This window comes from Mobula birostris, chromosome 1 (assembly GCF_030028105.1).
Source record: "Mobula birostris isolate sMobBir1 chromosome 1, sMobBir1.hap1, whole genome shotgun sequence".
NCBI lineage: Eukaryota > Metazoa > Chordata > Chondrichthyes > Myliobatiformes > Myliobatidae > Mobula > Mobula birostris.
The window spans coordinates 189,679,304-189,698,912 of record NC_092370.1 but is presented as its reverse complement, the minus strand read 5'-3'; the positions used below and the strand labels follow the sequence as shown (position 1 = coordinate 189,698,912).

Here is a 19,609-nt window from a genome sequence, read left to right as displayed (position 1 = left end):
CAAATATCCATAAATTAGGCCACAACTGTAATTGGGTAGCCATACAAAAACCTGTACTCCATGAAGATGTAAAAAAACTGTTTAAATTAATTCATAAACATTTTTCAGAAAATGTACATTATATGTTTCAGTTGTGAGATTAGTTCACAGGTCTCACAGCTCCTCTCTCTAAAGCTTTCTATTCAACCTGTTAAGTTCAGGAGCAATGTACAGAAAATTAAATCCTTTAAAAAAGGACATAGATCAATAGGCTGTACTTGTATATATCTGTAAGAAAACATTTTATTTTTATAAAAGACCTAAATTAAAAACATGAATTACAAAATATTTGTTTAATTCAGAAATGTAAAAATTGTTAATCATTCTGGGTTAATTTATTGACAGGAGAAAATACTTTACATTTATATCACTTTGCTCTGAATACAGACTTAAATGAAATTCTTCTGGAAAAAAAATTCTTCCTGTTTACACAAGTTTATTGAGGACAATGGAACATGATGTTTCTTTTAAGAAAATGGAAGTGTTTTAGTTATCTTTGTTCTGTCTGAATCAGAAGTTTTCCTGAAGCCAGGCAAAAGAATATTCATAAACCAAGAGCATAACTGCACCTCCTGGGATGAAAACAGAGAAAGTGATCAATACAACTTAGTAAGGGATGTTAAAATGCAAATTATTAAAGGTTTAAGCTAACATGGTTGGTTCATGTATATACAATAAATATATTGGAATTACCTGGCCCTAGCCGCATGACCTTAGGAACCAAGCCTTTGTACAATGCAAAAAACCTATCAAATAGAATATATATATATGTTAATGTAAGAAGCCAAATACTCACATCTTCAAAAATAAATTCGAAGTAATAAATATTCATCTATTCAATCTTGTTCCCCTTTGAATTACACTTTAAACAAAAATTAATTCTGTTTCATATGCTCTGAAAAAGGCACCATTGCCTAAAGAAACAAATTATACAAGACAATGATAATATGATGGTGGAAATCATGAGTCAAGCCATTTTTACAATTTGTTTCTATGTTATAATCTCTGAACAATGTAGCATGTAAGGATTTTCACACATTAAATATATTTTAGAAAAAATTGACTATACTGATGGGAATTACATTTTCTAGAGATCAAGTACAAACTTGTCTAAATTAATTTTATTTTCTTCAGCTCAGTACAATTAAAATTATGTAGATTTTTAAAATCTGGGTTCAGATCCTGTGATGTAAGTTCCAAGAGATTCCGTCATTTTGCCTAAAGTGCTCTCGGGATTAGAGGAAGCTGTCTAATTCAAATTAATAGTGAATACAAACCCACTCAGATTTCAGATATCTTTACAGCATAGCACAAGAAGACGTGGTCCAACCATGTCAGTTCTAGGCCTGCAAATGAAATAATTACTGCAGCCCCTCTCTGTACCATGACTTATTTTTATGTGAGGTGCTTCTAAAATTAAAAATAAAATCTGAAAATAAAGTCTAAATTTCTAGACATTTTTGTGAATTCCCATAGCAAATAAAGGGACATGAGGGTCATAACTTTTACCATGTAGTTAATTGGATGAAAGCCTAAAACAAATGTTAAAAGGATTCAACTGTCAAACTAAATAAAAAGACTCCTACCCTTCCTCCCCGTGGATGGTTCTGATAGTGCTGAAACATGTTCTGTACTTAATTTCTCCTTGCTTGGGCTGTGGTCCCTGGATCCTGCTCTTTGCTACATCGAAAGGTATATTGATACAAGAAGCAATCGTTCCTGACAAAAATCCAATCCCAAGTTTTCTCAGGAATTCAATTGATGGGTCCTAAAACAAAAAGAGAAACGTAAAATATGCCTTAGGAGAAAAGAATGCCAATTAATCAAAAATCTGCATGGTTCTTTTTTGTTATTCTACCTAAACACATTAAGGTTCCCCATACTCTTGCTCAGTTTCTTGACAATCATACTGTTAGTGTTTTTACACATGTTCTAAATCGTTGAAACACACATTTCCTCACACAGGATTTATAAACAAAGTTCTTAAAAAAAAGACTGCTTTGGCATATGGGGATGATTTGTATAATTAGACCTTACAATGTACTTAGTATTACTGTATCAAAACATGAGAAATCCAAGCAACCATATTAGCTAATTGACCAGAATACTTTACAAATGACAGTAACTTCCACCATTAAATTTACCAAAATACTGATTTGTACATGAGATCTCACTTGGTTAAAAAAAAATCCTGATTCTAGTGTCCTGTGTTTTAGTTCTCTTTCCTGCATGCTTCTCTCTTCAGATTTTCTTTCATGTCTAAACTATCCAGTCTATCAAGAAGTAGAAGTTTCCTGTTATTAACAATCCACATTAGTTCAATTATAGCAGTGACTGAAGTCTCGTCTTTTTGGAAAACAGCAGCAAGTAATTTAATTGACCTGAAGTATTTTTACAGTACACCACTAGTTCAAAATGCTGCTTGTCTCAGATTTGCCGTACACAGATCTGCACTGTAGACATTTCAATAATGTTTTATGTTGATATATTTGAATCCACACTTCCTTCTGTTTTACATTAGTAATTATTTATGCAGGCCTGCCATCCATTGCAGTTTGATGGATAATTAAATATAATAGCGTAATGATTTACACTTGCAAAACACTGAAGTTGAATATAACATTAGTTATGGGTAACTTTTTGGAAGATTAGTAAACTACATGATTGAAAAGGAAAAGCTATGACAGATGGCCAAATGATATATTCTTCCTGAAGCCCAACATAATTAGGGCATTGCGACATATGTAATGCCTTAGCTTCAACTGAAGATTTGCATGAGGAAATGAGCTGAACTAGAGCAAAAGCAACATGAAAATCCACTGAACAGAAATGTACACTAACAGTTCCTGGTTTCTCTTACACTGTTTCATATTGGCTATTTAATTAGATCAAATAATTACCTTATTTGCCGGAATAATATTCTTCACATTGAAGTAAAATCCAAAATAAATCATGTTAAATACACCATGCCGACCTAATGTTGCTGTCAGACCCTTGTTGAGGCCCCGTAGTCCAAAACCCTGAGTTTGGATTATTTCACGTGCGTAAGCAAATGTGGATGGCTGCTGTATTGAGACAAATGTCACATGCCATTATTTTCAATCTAAATAAAATTTCAGTCTAAAAGGTAATTACCTCATAATAACTTTGTATTCCTCTTAAAATATTTGGAACGAACCCCTGCAGTGTTGTTTATTGTGCCAGCTTGGAGCAGAGGAAAAGAGAAGCGGGAGTGGGCCATGTGTGGTTGCTTCTGTTCCACCTTTCAGCTCAGTCATGGCAAAGCTTCTGTTTTTAGTTTGCTCCCCATATCTCTTGGTGTCCAAAACTCCAACATTTTCAGCCTTGAATATATTCAATTGCTAAGCACCCACAGCTTTCCGAGGGTAGAAAATATCACAGATTCACAACCTAAACTTGAATTATTCCTCCACAGTTCAGTACTAAATACAAACATTTGTAGTTGATGTCTTACTCTGCAATTATGGTTAGAAATTTCATGACAGCTTGTTTTCTTACATGCAGTGAGAAGGAGATTAAACTATTTGTAGTGCATAAATGTGGCTAAATAACACAGATCATGCTAGATGGATAGCCGTTCTTGGCTTTTCTGTGTATGCGTGATGTATTTGCATACATAGCATATCGAACATGAATAAAACACATAAAACCCATGCAACACGTATTTAGATCCTCAAGATTGAAGTTCAATGGTACATTTCTGATTAATGTATCATGAATGCTACTTTCAGGAAATATTGATAACATACATAGCACTTGCACTTTTGGTGTCCACAACCATAGCTTTAGTAGAGGGTCAGATGCAGACCAACTCAGTTCCTCCCAGGAATTTGAAATTGTTGCTTTAAGTTTGATGGCAGTCTGGTTGAGCAATCTTTAGTTGCTTTCCTATAGGACTGACAGCACATCGAGGAGTTGGAAAAATTTCATGACAGCTTGACTTGAATCCAAGCCAGACTTGTCAGAGGAAGAAGCAGGAAGGAAAGAAGGGATTATGCTATATCAGTCTATTAGCCAACAGTGCACAGGGAGTCATACACAACCTTTAACTTTTCAAAAGCTAAGGTTTATTAAATCAGTGGTGACAGAAACCTGTCACTTTTTTCATGCAGAACTCCCATTCATGCACCTGTCCCTGTAGATGTGAAGGCGTGGTTACCCTGACTTTACCTTATGGATTGTTCTTGGTACGGTTGTTAATGATATACTTTACAGTGTGCAGGAAACTACTGCATTAAAGATATCACTGATTTGCTCCATTCAAAGAGAACAACCTTCATCGTAATGTCACCGTACAGACACCAGCTGATGCTGTCAGCATTAGGTTTACCAGAATTATGGGATTCCCGAGGTTCGAAGATAGACAAATAGCACTCACGTAGCACTTGGGATTTCTCATGTGATTCTGAACTCTATATTAATGTTCTGTCTGATTATTCTTTGTATTTAAACTTCTCTGCAACCATAAGGTGAAATTCTTCATGATGAATATCATAAATCCATGAAGAACACTTAACTCTTTCATTCCCAGATAGTTTGCTGTGTCCAACATATCTCAACCATCAGATCAAGTGGAAGGCTTACTCTCGTGGGACAAACGCTACCCACTCCCTCCTTAGTCTTCAACTACATCCATCTGTCACCCCTCCCCATTGCACAATGGACAGAGCAAGTAGGAGCACAGAAGAGAAAGCTATTGGAATCCTCACTATGAAATTCTGGTGATTGGGGCAGAGAAGGAAGAGCTTTAAACTTCATTGCCACAAGCTGCATGCTCCACAATCTGGCAACACTAGGATACAGCCTTTGCCTGTGTAGCAAAAGCAGAAGACACAGGAATTGGTGCATGGGGAGGAAGACAAGGCTGCAAGTAGCAATTGCTAGGAACCTTCTCCTGCCCAGGACCATGTTGCAACTGAATGTGTCTTGATATGTTTGCCAAGGTTGAGTAACAGTGAATGCATGTGAGACATAATGAGTTATAATGAGTAATAATGTCAAGATGGTGTTGATCTGAGGTCTCCATTGAATTTGTGACTGCAACAGTTTTTTAGGTTCATAGGGATGATTTTGGGGACAAAAAAGGGATTTAGGGGTCAGGTTAGGGCTTAAGGACAGGGATGTGGGAGTTGGAGGTCAGGCCGAAGTTCAGGCCTCCGCTCCACATTCCGTGTTCAAAGGCCAATGACATGGACATGGTCGAATATTGGCCCAAGGATGAGGGCTAGTGGCCCTGCCCCAGGTCAACAAATCATTGGTGAGTTCAGGGATTAGTGTTCCATGTGGGCAGGGGGCATGAGGGCTGGTGATACCTTAGGTATATGAGTCGGTGAGACCAGAGCTCAGGCATTATGTTCGGGGTCCTGGTCATTTGATGTCCAGGTGTAAGGTCTGGAGTTCAGGATTCTCATTATTCATCACTGGCAAGTCCTAGGGTCAATATCAAAGACTAAAGCCCAAAGGTTGACTGGAAATCAAGGGCTGATGGCTGGAGCTCTAGGGCTAGAAGTCTACGGATCCACCAGGAAAGCTGAAGGCCCGATGTCTGCGAGTCTGCATGTCCACTGGTGGCTGGAAGCCAGAGGTGGCTTGTCCTGGGACTGGAGGCTATCTTGTGTGTCTGCATGGGTGGGTAGGTGGGATGGAGGAACGGAGTTTATTTTGCTGTTGTTTTGTTGCTGATGTTCTGTTGTTGTTGCTGCTTTTGCTGCTTATGTTGTTCTGTGACTATCGTGGGCATGTGATGTTGGTGCCGGAATATGTGGTGACGCTTGTGGGCTGCACCCCAGCTGATACTTAGGTTTTGTTGATTGTTAATATGCACAATGCATTTCACTTTATGTTTTGATATACAGTAAATGCGATAAATAAATGAATCTAAATCCATGAGATGCCTGTGACTGATGCAGTGATGTTAAGGTAAGTGTGTGATATTTGCAATGGCAGAATTATTGTAGGTGTCTGAATGGCAAGACATTTGTGAAGTAGTACATGAGAAGGAACCTCAGCATTTGTCACATGTACTGAAATACAGTGAAAAACTTTTGTTTGTATACCATCCAGAACAAATCAAGTCACGCCTAATTATATCAATGCATTCAAAAGAATACAAAATCTGGTGTTGCAGCTACAGGTAAACATTATAAAGTGCAAGGGTCACAACAAGGCGTTGGTACTGGTTTATTATTGTCACATGTACCAAGATACAGTGAAAAGCTTGCCTTGCATACTGTTCATTCAGATCATACCACTACAGAATGCAATGAGGCAGAGCAAGGCAAAACAATAACAATGCAGAATGAAGTGTAAAAGCTACACAGTAAGTGCAATGCAGATAAAGAAAAAAGTGCAAGATTATAATGAGGTAGATTGTGAGGTCAAAAGTCCATTTGATCATGAAAGGTCCATTCAAGAGTCTGATAACAGTGGGATAGAAGCTGCCCTTGGGTATGGTGGTACATGCTTTCAGGCTTTTGTATCTTCTGCCCAATGGGAGAGGGGAGAAGAGAAAATGCTAAGGGTGGGTGGAGTCTGACTGGGCTGGTTGCTTTCCTGAGACAACAAGATGTATAGACAGAGTCCATAGAGGGGTGGCTGGTTTACATGATGTGCTGAGCTGTGTCCATAACTCTGCAGTTTCTTGCAAGCACCTGCAAAGCAGTTGCCATGCCAAATAGTATACCTTATAAGTAAAAATTGGTAAGGGTCGGTGGGGACATGCCAAAATTCTCTAGCCACCTGAAGAAGTAAAGATGTTGGTGTGCTTTATTGGCCATGAAATCAATGTGGTTGGACCATGATAGTTTATTAGTGAAGTTCACCCCAAGTAACTTGAATCTCTCAACCTCAGCATAATTAATATTAACAAGAGCATGTGCACACAGCCACCAATTCCTGAAATGAATGACCAGCTCTTTTGTTTTGTCTCCCAGGTAGACTGGAAGATCAACAATTCATCCTTACCTTATGAGAGGTCCAAATCAAGAGCTTGACTACAGCATCATAGAAGCATCCAGTGAGTCTGGCTGCACATTCTTTCAATTTTTTGCATCTTCAGCCCAATAAGAAGAGAGAATGAGTAGAGGTGGGAGCAGTTCTTGTTTATATTGGCTGCGTTCCTGAGACAGTAGGAGGTGTAAGCAGAGTTAATGAAGCAGAGGTTGCTTTGTATGATGAACTGGGGTACATCCACAATCCACTGCAATTTCTTGCAGTCTTGGTCAAAGCAGTTACTATATCAAGCTGTGATGCATCTGTAAAAATGGTAAGAACTGTGCCACTAACTTTAATGGATGCAGTCATTACATTTTTTTTCTACTAAGGGCTCTCATCTGCAACGCCTCATTTCCAGCACCGATCTTTCGGCCATTTCCTCCTAGATTGGAGGAGAGGGGCAGGGTTGTCCACCTGACATCTGACTGTCAAACTGCCTTTGCAGCCCTTCACCAGGACATCCAGATTGCCATTTTTAATAGATATTTGTTAATACTATAGAACCTGCAATATTTTAATGACTCCAAGTTTGAAATAGTGAATATTCTCCTTTAAGATTGATGTTTCAAGCAACAAGTGGTTAAACCACACTAAAGGAGAATTTGCAATGTTTTGTGTGTTAATATGCGCATATTCCTGCACAAGGAGCGTGACTCTGGGTCCAAAAGGCCCAAGAGCCTGCCCAATTCCATTTTAGTGGATGATTGTAAAGAACTGAAGACTTCCAAAGCCTTTGGCCCTTGGTTCTAGAGTTCATTCTAAGAAACAGATCTGGAATCACGTCAGCTCAAAATAGGCTGATATTTTAAAATAACCTGAATAATTAAAGCTCATTGTAGTACTACAACAATTATTGTTTCAAGGCTTTTAATGATTTTAGTCAAAAAAGGAAGTAATATAGATATTAGCATAGCTCCACAATAAATGTCTCCAAATAATTATTTTAGTAAAGGTGTTCTACCTTTTACAGAAAATACAGCAAGGCTTCCACTCAATTGGGAGAGAATGAATGAGCAGATTGAGCAATCAGTCACCCTCCCCGGAAATTTCCATGGGGAATTTTGCGAATCATCCACAGTAACAAATTGAAAATTGATGTGAATTGTCATATGATCCATTTTTGCAAGATTTTGTCAGTTTATTACTGACAGAGTTTGACACAATCTCCATCTGCACAGATGCATCACAAGGTTATGTGCTTAGCCTCCTGCTTGTCTTGTTCTATATTAGGCTAAGCACAACTCCAACACCATATTCAAATTTGCTGATAACACCACCAGCTGAATCAAAGGTGATGATGAATCAGCATATAGGAGGGAGATTGGATTGTGGTGCCACAACAACAACCTCTCACTTAATGTTAGCAAGAACAAGAAGCTTATTATTGACTTCAGGTGGAGGAAACTGGAAACTTATGAGCCAGTTCTCTTCGAGGGATCAGAGGTGGAGCGGGTCAGCAACTTTAAATTCCCTGGCGTTATCATTTCAGAGGATCTGTCCTGGGTACAGCATGCAAGTGCCATTACAAAGAAAGCACGGCAGCACTTCAACTTACTTAGAAGTTTGTGAAGATTCAGCATATCATCTAAAATTTTGACGAACTTTTATTGATGTGTGGTGGAGAGTATATTGACTGTATCATGGCCTGGTATGGAAATACCATTGGCCTTGAAAAGAACTACCTACAAAAAGTAGTGGATATGGCCCAGGCCATTACAGTTAAAGCCCTCCCCAACATCTACATGGAGCACTATCGCAGGAAAGCAGTTCCATCTTCAAGGACTCCCACCATTCATGCTGTGTTCTTTTCTCACTGCTGCCACCAGGAAGAAGGTACAGGAGCCTCAGGACTCATGCCATCAGGTTCAGCAACAGTTATTACCCCTCAACCATCAGGCTCCTAAACCAAAGGGGAGAACTTCATTCAACTTATCACTGAATTGTTCAAACAACCTATGGACTCACTTTCAAGGACTCTTCATCTCATGTTCTTGATATTTATTGCTTATTTATTATTATTTCTTTTAGTTTCTTTTTGTATTTGCACGGTTTGTTGTCTTTTGCACATTGATTGTTTGTCTGTCCTGTTGGGGGCAGTCTTTCATTGATTCTATTCTGTTTCCTCTACTTACTGTGAATGCCCACAAGAAAATGAATCTCAGGCTTGTATATGGTGACATACAGTACCTATAAAATGTATTCACCCCCTCCCCCTTGGAAGTTTTCATGTTTTATTGTTTTACAGCATTGAATCACAGTGGATTTAATTTGGCTTTTTTGACACTGATCAACAGGAAAAAAATCTTTCATGTCAAAGTGAAAACAAATTGGTGTAAATTAATTATATTATTAAACACAAAATAATTAATTGCATAATTACTCTCCCCCTTCAAATCAGCATTTAGTAGATGTATCTTTGGCAGCAATTACAGCCTTGACTCTGTGTGGATAGGTCTCTTATCAGGTTTACACATCTCATCTGGACACTCCAATATTTCCCAATTTTTATTTTACAATACTGCTCAAGCCTGTCAGATTGCACGGGGACCATGAGTGAATAGTCATTTTAAAGTCCAGCCACAAATTCTCAATTAGATTGAGATCTGGACTCTGACTTGGCCACTCCAGGACATTAACTTAGCCGTTTTTCAGCAATTCCTGTGTAGCTTTGGCTTTATTCTTGGGGTCATTGTCTTGCTGGAAAACAAATCTTTTCCCAAGTTGCAGTTCTCTTGCAGACTGCATCCGGTTTTCCTCCAGGATTTCCCCATATTTGGCTGCATTCATTTTACCCTCTACCTTCACAAGCCTTCCAGGGCCTGCTGAGGTGAAGCATCCCCACAGCATGATACAGCCTCTATCATGCTTCAAAGTAGGGATGGTGTGTTTTTGATGATGTGCAGGCCAAACATAGCATTTAGCCTGATGGCCAAAAAGCTTAATTTTGGTTTAATCAGACCATAGAACCTTCTTCCAGCTGACTTCAGAGTTTCCCACTGCCTTCTGGCAAACTCTAGCCGAGATTTCATGTGAGTTTTTTTCCCCCCAACAGTGGCTTTCTCTTTGCCACTCTCCCATAAAGTTGCAACTGGTGAAGCACCTGGGCAACAGTCGTATGTGCAGTCTCTCCCATCTCAGTCACTGAAGCTTGTAACTCCTCCAGATCTGTCATAAGTCTCTTGGTGATTTCCCTCACTAGTCCCCTTCTTGCACAGTCACTCAGTTTTTGAGGACTACCTGCTTAGGCAGATTTACAGCTGTGCCATATTCTTTCCATTTCTTGATGATTGACTTAACTGTATCACAAGGAATATTCAATGACTTGGAAATTTTCTTGTATCCATCTCCTGACTTATGTTTTTCAATAACCTTTTCGCGGAGTTGCTTGGAGTGTTCTTTTGTCTTCATGGTATAGTTTTTGCCAGGCTACTGACTCACCTGGGCCTTCCAGATACAGGGGTATTTTACTACTATCAATTGAAACACCTTGACTGCACACAGGTGATCTCCATTTAACTAATTATATGACTTCTAAAACCAATTGGCTGCACCAGTGATGATTTGGTGTGTCATATTAAAGAGGGTGAATACTTATGCAATCAATTATTTTGTGTTTTATATTTGTAATTAATTTAGTTCACTTTGTAGAGATCTGTTTTCACTTTGACATGGAAGAGTTTTTTTAATGTTGATCAGTGTCACAAAAAAGCCAAATTAAATCCACTATGATTCAATGTTGTAAAACAATAAAACATGAAAATTTCTGGGGGGGGATTTGAATACTTTTTATAGGCACTGTATATGCACTTTGATAATAAATTTACTTTGAAATTTGAATATAGAGAAAAGGCAGGAAAACATTTGACAACAACTTTAGCTGTAGCTTTAAATTCGAGTCTGATGTTTTTTGTTCTTCCCATACCTAGTGGAAGGCAGACTGCATACAGATGATTGAGGTTCAGATTTATTTATCACATGCACATCAAAACATACAGTGAAACGCATCATTTACATTAACCAACACACAGAAGAATGTGCTGATGTACACTTTATCTGCAATAATCTGAGTTTGTCAGTAGTTTTAATTGAAATGATTGCCATAACCCCAATGTGGCCCAAAACATTTAATCCTGTCAAGGCTTTGCACTTATGCAGGTGGTATTACAGCTGCAGCAGCAAGCTCAGATACATGCAGCAACAGGAATGGTCATTGCCTACAGTTACTTCTGGCAGCCGTCCACAAACAACAGCCGGAAGGCTCCAGCCTGAAGACAGACAAGGAAAACGTAGAATTTCAGAATCCCCATTCAGTTTCCACCTAATCAGCTTAGATGCTGAAGTGCTGAACTGAAACTGGGCTAGAAACAAAACCTGCCAAAGTGGCCCAAAGTTTGCAGTCAGTGGTTAAGCAATGGTGCTCATCAGAGAAAAAAAGATCTCTGCGGTTTAACCAATCACGCAAGAAATTCTCACAATCAGCTCACTGGAAGCAAGAACTACTATTTTTCTCCCTCTGCTAAATAAAAACTGAAGTATAAACATAGGGATCATAAATAAATTGTTCAAAAATAGTTTTGTTTTAAAACGTCTTTGCCTAGAATTTGGATCATGTACAGTTCTGATGAAGTATTAATTGTTTCTCTATCTACAAATGCTGCCTGACCTGCCAAATGTTTCCAGCATTTCTATTTATATATTAGGGAAGTGATTGATGTTCTGTACTCCAGTTTTCCTTAAGCAGGCACAATGAAACTGAGCGGTTATGCAAAGAACAATGCCAAATTAAATTTTGTACTAAATACTACCTAATCATCCTGGTAATTTCCCTTTGAATGCTTTCCAACTGGACTTCTTGGAGCTAGTATGGAACACCATGTCATTTTGTGGTTTTGCCAGCCTGGTGAAGGTCTCCTTCTTTTCACCTGGGTGAACTGCAGATGCCAATGATGGGACATCATGATGAGCTCTTGTCCTGGAAGAGCTGGCTGGTAACTCAAGAAAGAGATTGTCTCCTGAGTTACAGGCAAGGGCATTGTCCAAGAATCAGTGCCAGGAAGAGAAATGGTGCCCTCCTGAGGGAAAGCAGCAGTTCCGTGCTCCACACTGAAACTGGAACTTATGGGATGGGACAAATGACAGGCTGCTGTGTTTGCTACGTGCAACCTACACCCTCACCACCATCTAGGGATCCAAACAGCCCTTCCAGGTCAGACAAAGGCTTACATGCACCATCTTTGGTGCTCTCAATGTGGCCTCTGCTACTTCAGTGACGCTAGGTTACTGTTTTGCTGAGCGCCAACGTTCTGTTCACAATGCTTATCCAGGCTTCCCGGCTGCATGCCATTTTGACTTCCCTTCTATTACCACATCGACTTGTTTATCTCCGACCTTCTCAACTGCCAGGATGAGGCTCAACATAAATTAAAAGAACAACAGCTTTCTTCCGCTTAAGGACTACAACCTGATGGAACATTAAATTTCTATGATCTCTGTGCTCCTTCTGGTTGCTCACTCCACCTTTCCTTTCACCCAGTTTCATTCTTCTCCCCCAGTTGGTTCTATCTGTCCTTGTTCCATTCCTCATCAGGTTCCACACATCAATTCCTTTACCTATCAGATCGTCACATTTGCAGTCTCTTGGTTCCACTCAATATCTTCCAGCACCTATCCCTGCTGCCACCTTCTCCTCCCACCATCTTGCTCCACCTACCCCATCTTCTCTTTCCCGACCTACCGCCCACCAGCCACCGTCTCCTGACCCCAGCCTCCCTCATTTTCCTACCCCACCTGACTTCATCATCTCCCCACTCATCTGGTTCCACCTATTGCCTGCCAGACCCTGCCACCCCTCTCTATTCTGCCACTCTTTTCTGTAAACTCTATTATGATGCCGGGTCTCAACCCGAAATGTTGACCATCTCCTTGACTCCACAGATGCTGCCTGACCCACTGAGTTTCTCTGGCAGTTTATTTAATACTGTGATCCAGACTGGACAGCAAGTATTAAAGTCTCCTAATCCATGCCAATACAAATTATCTGGGCCTACAAGGCAGCAAGCTGTCATTTGCTGCCAGCAACATGCTCCTGCTCATCAGTTTTCTGTGCTTGCAGAACACTATCAGAAATTTCAAAGCTCTCCCTATTTCAAACAAGTGCCAAAATTCTCCTGAAGACAGCAAAAAAAAGGCTCTGCCAGAGTAGTAGATGATGTTGGATCACCTCCAACTATGTCTCCAGGGAAACAGAAATCTGCCTGTGTGGCCACTGTCAGGCCCAAGTATTACTAACGGGCAGCACAGAGATGCATGGCAATCCCAGAGCTTTGCAGACCAATACTTCTGAAATCTTTGAAGCCTCCTGCATTTTGCAAGCAGGCCAGTGTGGTAAACATCCTATATGTATATTTTATTTACAGATACAGCATGGTAACAAGCCCTTCCTTGCCAACAAGACTGTGCTGCCAAGTTACATCCATGTGACCAATTAACCTACTAACCCATATGTCCTTGGAATGTGAGAAGAAACTAGAGCACCCGAAGGAAACACATGCAGTCACGGGGAGGGCATACAAACTCCTTATGGACAGTGGTGAATTGAACCTGGGTCTCTGGCACTGTAACAGCATTACTCTGACTGATGTTGATAAGGTATGTGTTGTCCCTTTGCTGTGACAGGGGTGGGGGGGGGGGGGTGGAGGGAAGATACAAATGGTCAAGGTCCAGGCATACAAGAGAGATTCAAGCATCCTCAAATGCAACAGGTGCTATGAACCTAAAGCATCAATGTCCCTCTGGAGGAGAGCACTTTCCTCCAGTATGCTGATCTTCTGGTATAGAAGGATCCACATTCAGGTAGAACTCAAACGGAGAATGAATTTTACATTACTAAAGCAGTTTATGTGTATCTCCAAAGTGTTTGTGGTTGTGCACTAACCATGATGTGTCTTGTAAGGGCAAAGAGTCATAATCATACAGTATAGAAGTAGGCCAGTCAGCCCAGTACATCTGTGCAACTATCAAGTATTTATTAACACTAATTACATTTACCAGCACTTGTTCTGTAGCCTTCATTGATGATGTAAGTGCTCATCCAGATTATTAAATGTTGCAAGTTTACCTGCCTCCACTACCCCATCAGTAAATGCATTCCAGATTCAAACCATCTTCTGAGTGAAAAAGTTCTTCCTAATTTTGTAGCTTGGGAAAATACACATGCAGGACAACAAATACGTTATCAGGTCTTAAATTCTTTTACCTGTTTTAGATGTTTTAATGCAGAAAGAGGGTATCAAAATAAAAGCAACAAAATGAATTGAAAAAAAAAATTTCAGCTGTTACAGTCTCAGCTCAACTTCAGTCCACACACTCGTGTATCTCAGTATGAAAATAAATTAAACAAAATATACAAAACCAATACAGTAGTGGCAATTTTTGGCACGTACATGTCTAACTTCCAAACACCTATAGGCTAGAGCCTGAAATAAATTCTCTTCACCCACGCTACTAGGCCAATAAGGAACTTCGCACAATCGCACTATCCAGCACTATTCCTTACTCGCGAAAATCTGGGGGAAAGTATCTCTCAGCACTCGGCGTTCATTCTCAAACATTGAAACTCTTCTTTCTACTCTGCACATGCTTAATGAGGTCACCATTTTCTCAGGCAGCTATTTTACCATTACCAGGGTGAATACACAAGTGCACTTTAACACTAAAAATAATTTTCAACGGTCACCTGGCTACACTTAGATCCTCCCCAAGCCGAAAGGCCCTTACTCTAAACCTATGACCTCTGATTTTAGATACCTCTAGCATGTAGAAGAGCTTCCTACCATCTGCTCTATCACTGCACCTTCTCCTCCAGTCTAAGGAAAGCAAATCCAACTGAGCTAACTTCTCCTCATAAGTGAAATACCAAACATCTTGATAAATCTCCACAGCACTCTCCCCAGTGCAGTCAGCTCATTCCTGTAGTGTGGCAATGAGAAACATAAACAACACTCCATCTGTACCATAACCTCCCTGTTCCTATATCTGTGCCCTGGCTAATAAAGACAAGTTACCCCTAATTCATCTCTTTTGCTGCTATCTTCAGGGATTCTTGCACGTACATAAAGGTGCGTCTGTTCCTCAATACTCCCCTTGCCTACCATCTGTTAGACATAGGAGCAGAATTAGACCACTGAGCTCCTCGAGTCTGCTCCACTATTTAATCATGGCTGATTGACCTTCCCTCTCTGTCCCATTCTGGTGCCTTCTCCCTGTAACCTTTGACACCCTTATGAATCAACAACTTACCACCCTCCACTTTAAATATATCCAATGACTTGTCCTCCAAAGCTATCTGTGGCAATGAATTCCACACAGATTCACCATTCTCTAGCTAAAGAAATTCCTCCTTATCAAAAGCTTTAGTGAGGTTCATTCATCATTTGCATTACCCACATCAAAATAGTGCCAGTTAAGGGCTGGTACCCTTCCATAAGTAGTACTGAAAGATGCCAAGAGGCGCATTAAATTCAAGGAGCAAGTGCTCGGACCCATGCAGATAGCCATTTAAGGAAGAGCTAGGCAGGGCAAATATGGCTCCATGCTTTCACCATGTATTCAAGGATGAACAACAATTATTTCACCATCATTACCATGGCCATTATCTTTCAGCCCTGTCAGTGAACTTGTTGGAAAGTGAGGCTAAAAGACCACTGCCATAAACACCTCTGTACTGTTACTCTGTAGTCTCAGTTCAACAGCTGACCTTTGCTGATGTTTGTTGCAGTGAATTTACCCTGCTACTCTTGTTCTTTGTAAGTCCTAGGAGAGCTCTAAAGGGGCAGAGACTCAGATATGATTATGAAGACACGTAGTCCTCTTTTATTGTCATTTAGTAATGCATGCATTAAGAAATGATACATTATTTCCTCCAGTGTGATATCACAAAACACAGGACAGACCAAGACTGAAAAAACTGACAAAACCACATAATTATAACATATAGTTACAACAGTGCAACAATACCATAACTTGATGAAGAAGTCCATGAGCACAGTAAAGTTCAAAGTTTCTCAAATGTCCCACATCTCACGCAGACGGGAGAAGGAAGAAAAACTCTCCCTGCCATGCCGACCACAATCCAATTCTGAGTCATCCGAAGACTTCAAGCTCTGATCAGCTCTCTGACACCGAGTACTGAGCGCCATCTCTGTCCGAACAATTCGACTTCCTTCTCGGTCACCAAAAGCAGGCAAGGCTGGGGATTTTGAGGCCTACCCTCCGAAAGATTCCCGACCACACAGTAACGACAGCAGCGAACGGGCGTTTCAGAAATTTCTCCAGATGTTCCTCTGTGCTTTCATGTCCATTCTCTATCAAATCAGAATTGTCCACGTCCCCTATTTAACAGATATGATATCATTTTTCACCGGAGGGCTGCGCACACGCAGGCACGCCACCATCTTCTCACTGGGATGTGCATATTTGTTCCTAGTAGCTAAAAGTTTACTAGAACATCCAACTAAAATATGAATGACAAGTCTCAATGGTCTTTCTGGTTAAGCAGTTGAACAGTGCAGATATGCAGACTCCATGCAGACTATGTTAACCATTGTGAAGTGTTGTGCAGCAGTTAAGTGCCTCAGGCACAGGAGAGCAAAAGTCAAAAGTTTCTTTATCTTCCTGCAATTATTTTGTTTAAATATGAATATCTGAGAAAATGCACAGTTGACGTACAATAAGAAGCACGACCTTGCACAGCTGTGCTCCAGCCAATATATTTCATTACAGACAGTACTTAAGGATTTACCTGACAATATGAAAAACTGCCCCTATATGAATGTCACCACAAATAAAAACCTGGAGGAGTGTAATCTACTCTAATCATAATCTATCAATAGAGCAATGCAAACCATGGTGAGCTCTCCAATTAAGCCATATAAGCTCATGTATATACTGGTCACTGGTGCTCAGTTTGAATTTTGGGGGGAATACTTCACTCTTCCAGCCTTCTTCCAAATTTGGACTAAAGAGATGAATTCCAGAGTCAACTTCAACCATGTAGATGTACCGGCCAAGAAAGTACACCAGCTCCTCTACTTCCTCCGAAGTCGTGTATGTGTGACAATAATAAGCCAATTACTGATTACTCTCCAGTCTTCAAGATTATCTCGAATAAGAATGAACTATCATGCTCAAGCAAAATATTTCTATTCCTCTCTCCACAGATGCTGCCAAAATTACTAAATATTTCCAGCATTTTCTATTTTACTTTATAAGAACCACACGAACTTTAATTTACTTCTGAATAAATTACAAAACTGAACAAGTCCAATTTGACTGGGTTTGACCCATACCTCTCCAGATCTTTTAACACATCAAGGAGAGAGCAAGTGGTACTTTTGTCGTAAACACATGATGACATTATTTTGCTGTATGTCCACAGTAAGTATCATAAATAAATATACAACAGTCTATATGGATACAGAAACAAGAGATGCAACAGATAGCCAGAACGCAGGCCCTGGAAATCTGAAACCCATGAAAATACTGGAAGTTATCAGCATCACCAAGGAGGAAACCAGAGCTAACAACTTATGCTGAGGACCATTCATCAGAACTGTGGAAGTGAATAATTGTTTCTCACGCTGTCAGCAACAGTACAAAAGTGATCTTCAAGGCCTTTATTGGGCACACAGTTCTGATAATTTACCGAAAGCAGGATATAAATTTAAAGTCTGCATAGGTCATACTGGGAAATACCACATATGACAAATTATGGATGACATAGGCAAAATGGTAAAAATTAATAGCCAGAAGGCAAATGATTCTTAATACAGAAATTGTGTATTTTGGAGGAAATAACGTGGAAAACTGAAAATGCTGAAGGGTCCTGAAAGAGTGGCTGTGGAGAGAATGTTTCCTCTTGTGGGAGAATTTAGAACTAGAGGTTATTGTTTCAAAAATAACATGCAATCCATTTAAGACAGATGAAATATTTTCTCTGAGAATTGTCAGATTTGTATTGCTTTTCTTCAAAGGGTTGCCAAAAGAAACAGAATCTTTGAATTTTTAAATACAAAATTAGACTTTAAGTAGAGAGTGAGAAGTTACTGTGGGTAGATGGGAATGCAGAGCTTTTGTGGCAGTTAGTTCAGCTATGATCTTGTTAAATGCAGAGTAGGCTTGAAGAGTTGAATGGCCTTCTCTCGCTCCTAATTTGTATGTTATATGTAAGTATATAAACATAATATTAACATGGGGACTGGAATAAGTGGGAGTAGAGTGGGAGTAACAGAAACAAATCTTTAACATGGCAGGAAATTTTTGAAAAGTTGATTAAAATTATGTAGAAGGGATCCTTGGTTTTATTAATGGAGGAAAAGCAAATAAGTTACAATAAGTCACAGAATGTTCTTTAGGCTTCAACAGAAGTCAGCAATTTTGAGCCCTGCACTTTAGGAAGGATGCCAATATTTTAACAAGGTGAAGAAAAGATTGACTGGAATAATATGAGGGACTGGCAACTTCAGTTACATAGAGAAAATGAAGTTGGGATTGGTCTCACAGAAGACATAGCTGACAAGAGATCTGATAGAGGTTTTTCAAAACCACGAATGATTTTGAAAAAGTACCATGATATCTCAAAAGGAGGTGAACAATGCCATAAGCAATTGTGTAGCTTCAGAGTACTGATAGGAGTGGACACCTACTTCAATGATATTGATTTGGCATCCTAGATAAAGAATCAGAAGAATCTGATCAGAGGGCCTACATCTTAAAGGTGCCAGGACTCCAAAAAGAACCAAATGAAGAGTCAATGGAAGGCAAAAGAAAGAGAGTTAAATTTCTTTAATTATGTTCCAGTAATTTAGACCTAGTCTGGTAGAATAATTCTGGCATAAATCAGAATCAGGTTTATTATCACTGACATACATTGTAAAATTTGTTGTTTTGAGGCAGTACAGTGTAAGTCATAAAAATTATTATAAGTTACAATAAATAAATGGTACAAGAAGAGAAACTTGTATGTCACTTGTGAAAATTGGGACTAAATACATCTATTATCAATTGCAGTGATACACTTACATACTAAACATTAAACCAAAGCTCAGACACAAATCACATTTTGTACCTTACAACTAATCAGCTACAGCAGGCATATCATACATTGTAACACAAATATTTTTAGGAGGGGTAATCTAACTGATGCCTTCAGCAAAAATGTATAGGACTGTACCATGCTCACATTCTTAATTATTTGAAGCAAAGGATCTAGTTAACTGCGCTCAGTTGCCACACAGTCAGAGTCCAATGAAAGCTCAGAGATCATGAACATAACAATATGGTCATGACTGCTGTTTCAACACATCACATCCCACTCACCGAAAATCTCTTTCCCTTAAGTAACTCAGATGATTTAAATGTACTCCTCAATGCAGATTGACATGGGGAGGCTGGAGCTCTAGATGGCTGCAATCATTTACTTCCAAAATTTGCAAACCAATAAACTGAAGAGATATGTGTGCCCAATGCTTTCTAAACGAGGAGAAAGGGTTGGGGGACG

The 19,609-nt window shown here is 39.5% G+C and overlaps 1 protein-coding gene across 1 annotated transcript in view; it reads right to left on the bottom strand.

The window, feature by feature from the left end:
- Window positions 1-280: 280 nt before the first annotated feature.
- slc25a21 (solute carrier family 25 member 21) overlaps window positions 281-19,609 on the bottom strand; it is a 439,048-nt gene continuing 419,719 nt past the window's right edge. The window contains exons 8-11 of the mRNA XM_072280031.1: window positions 2,940-3,104; window positions 1,626-1,807; window positions 733-785; window positions 281-611 (exon numbers count right to left, since the gene is read on the bottom strand). Coding sequence (XP_072136132.1) covers window positions 550-611; window positions 733-785; window positions 1,626-1,807; window positions 2,940-3,104 — 462 coding nt within the window. The 3' untranslated portion in view covers window positions 281-549. The remainder of the gene's footprint in view (window positions 612-732; window positions 786-1,625; window positions 1,808-2,939; window positions 3,105-19,609) is intronic.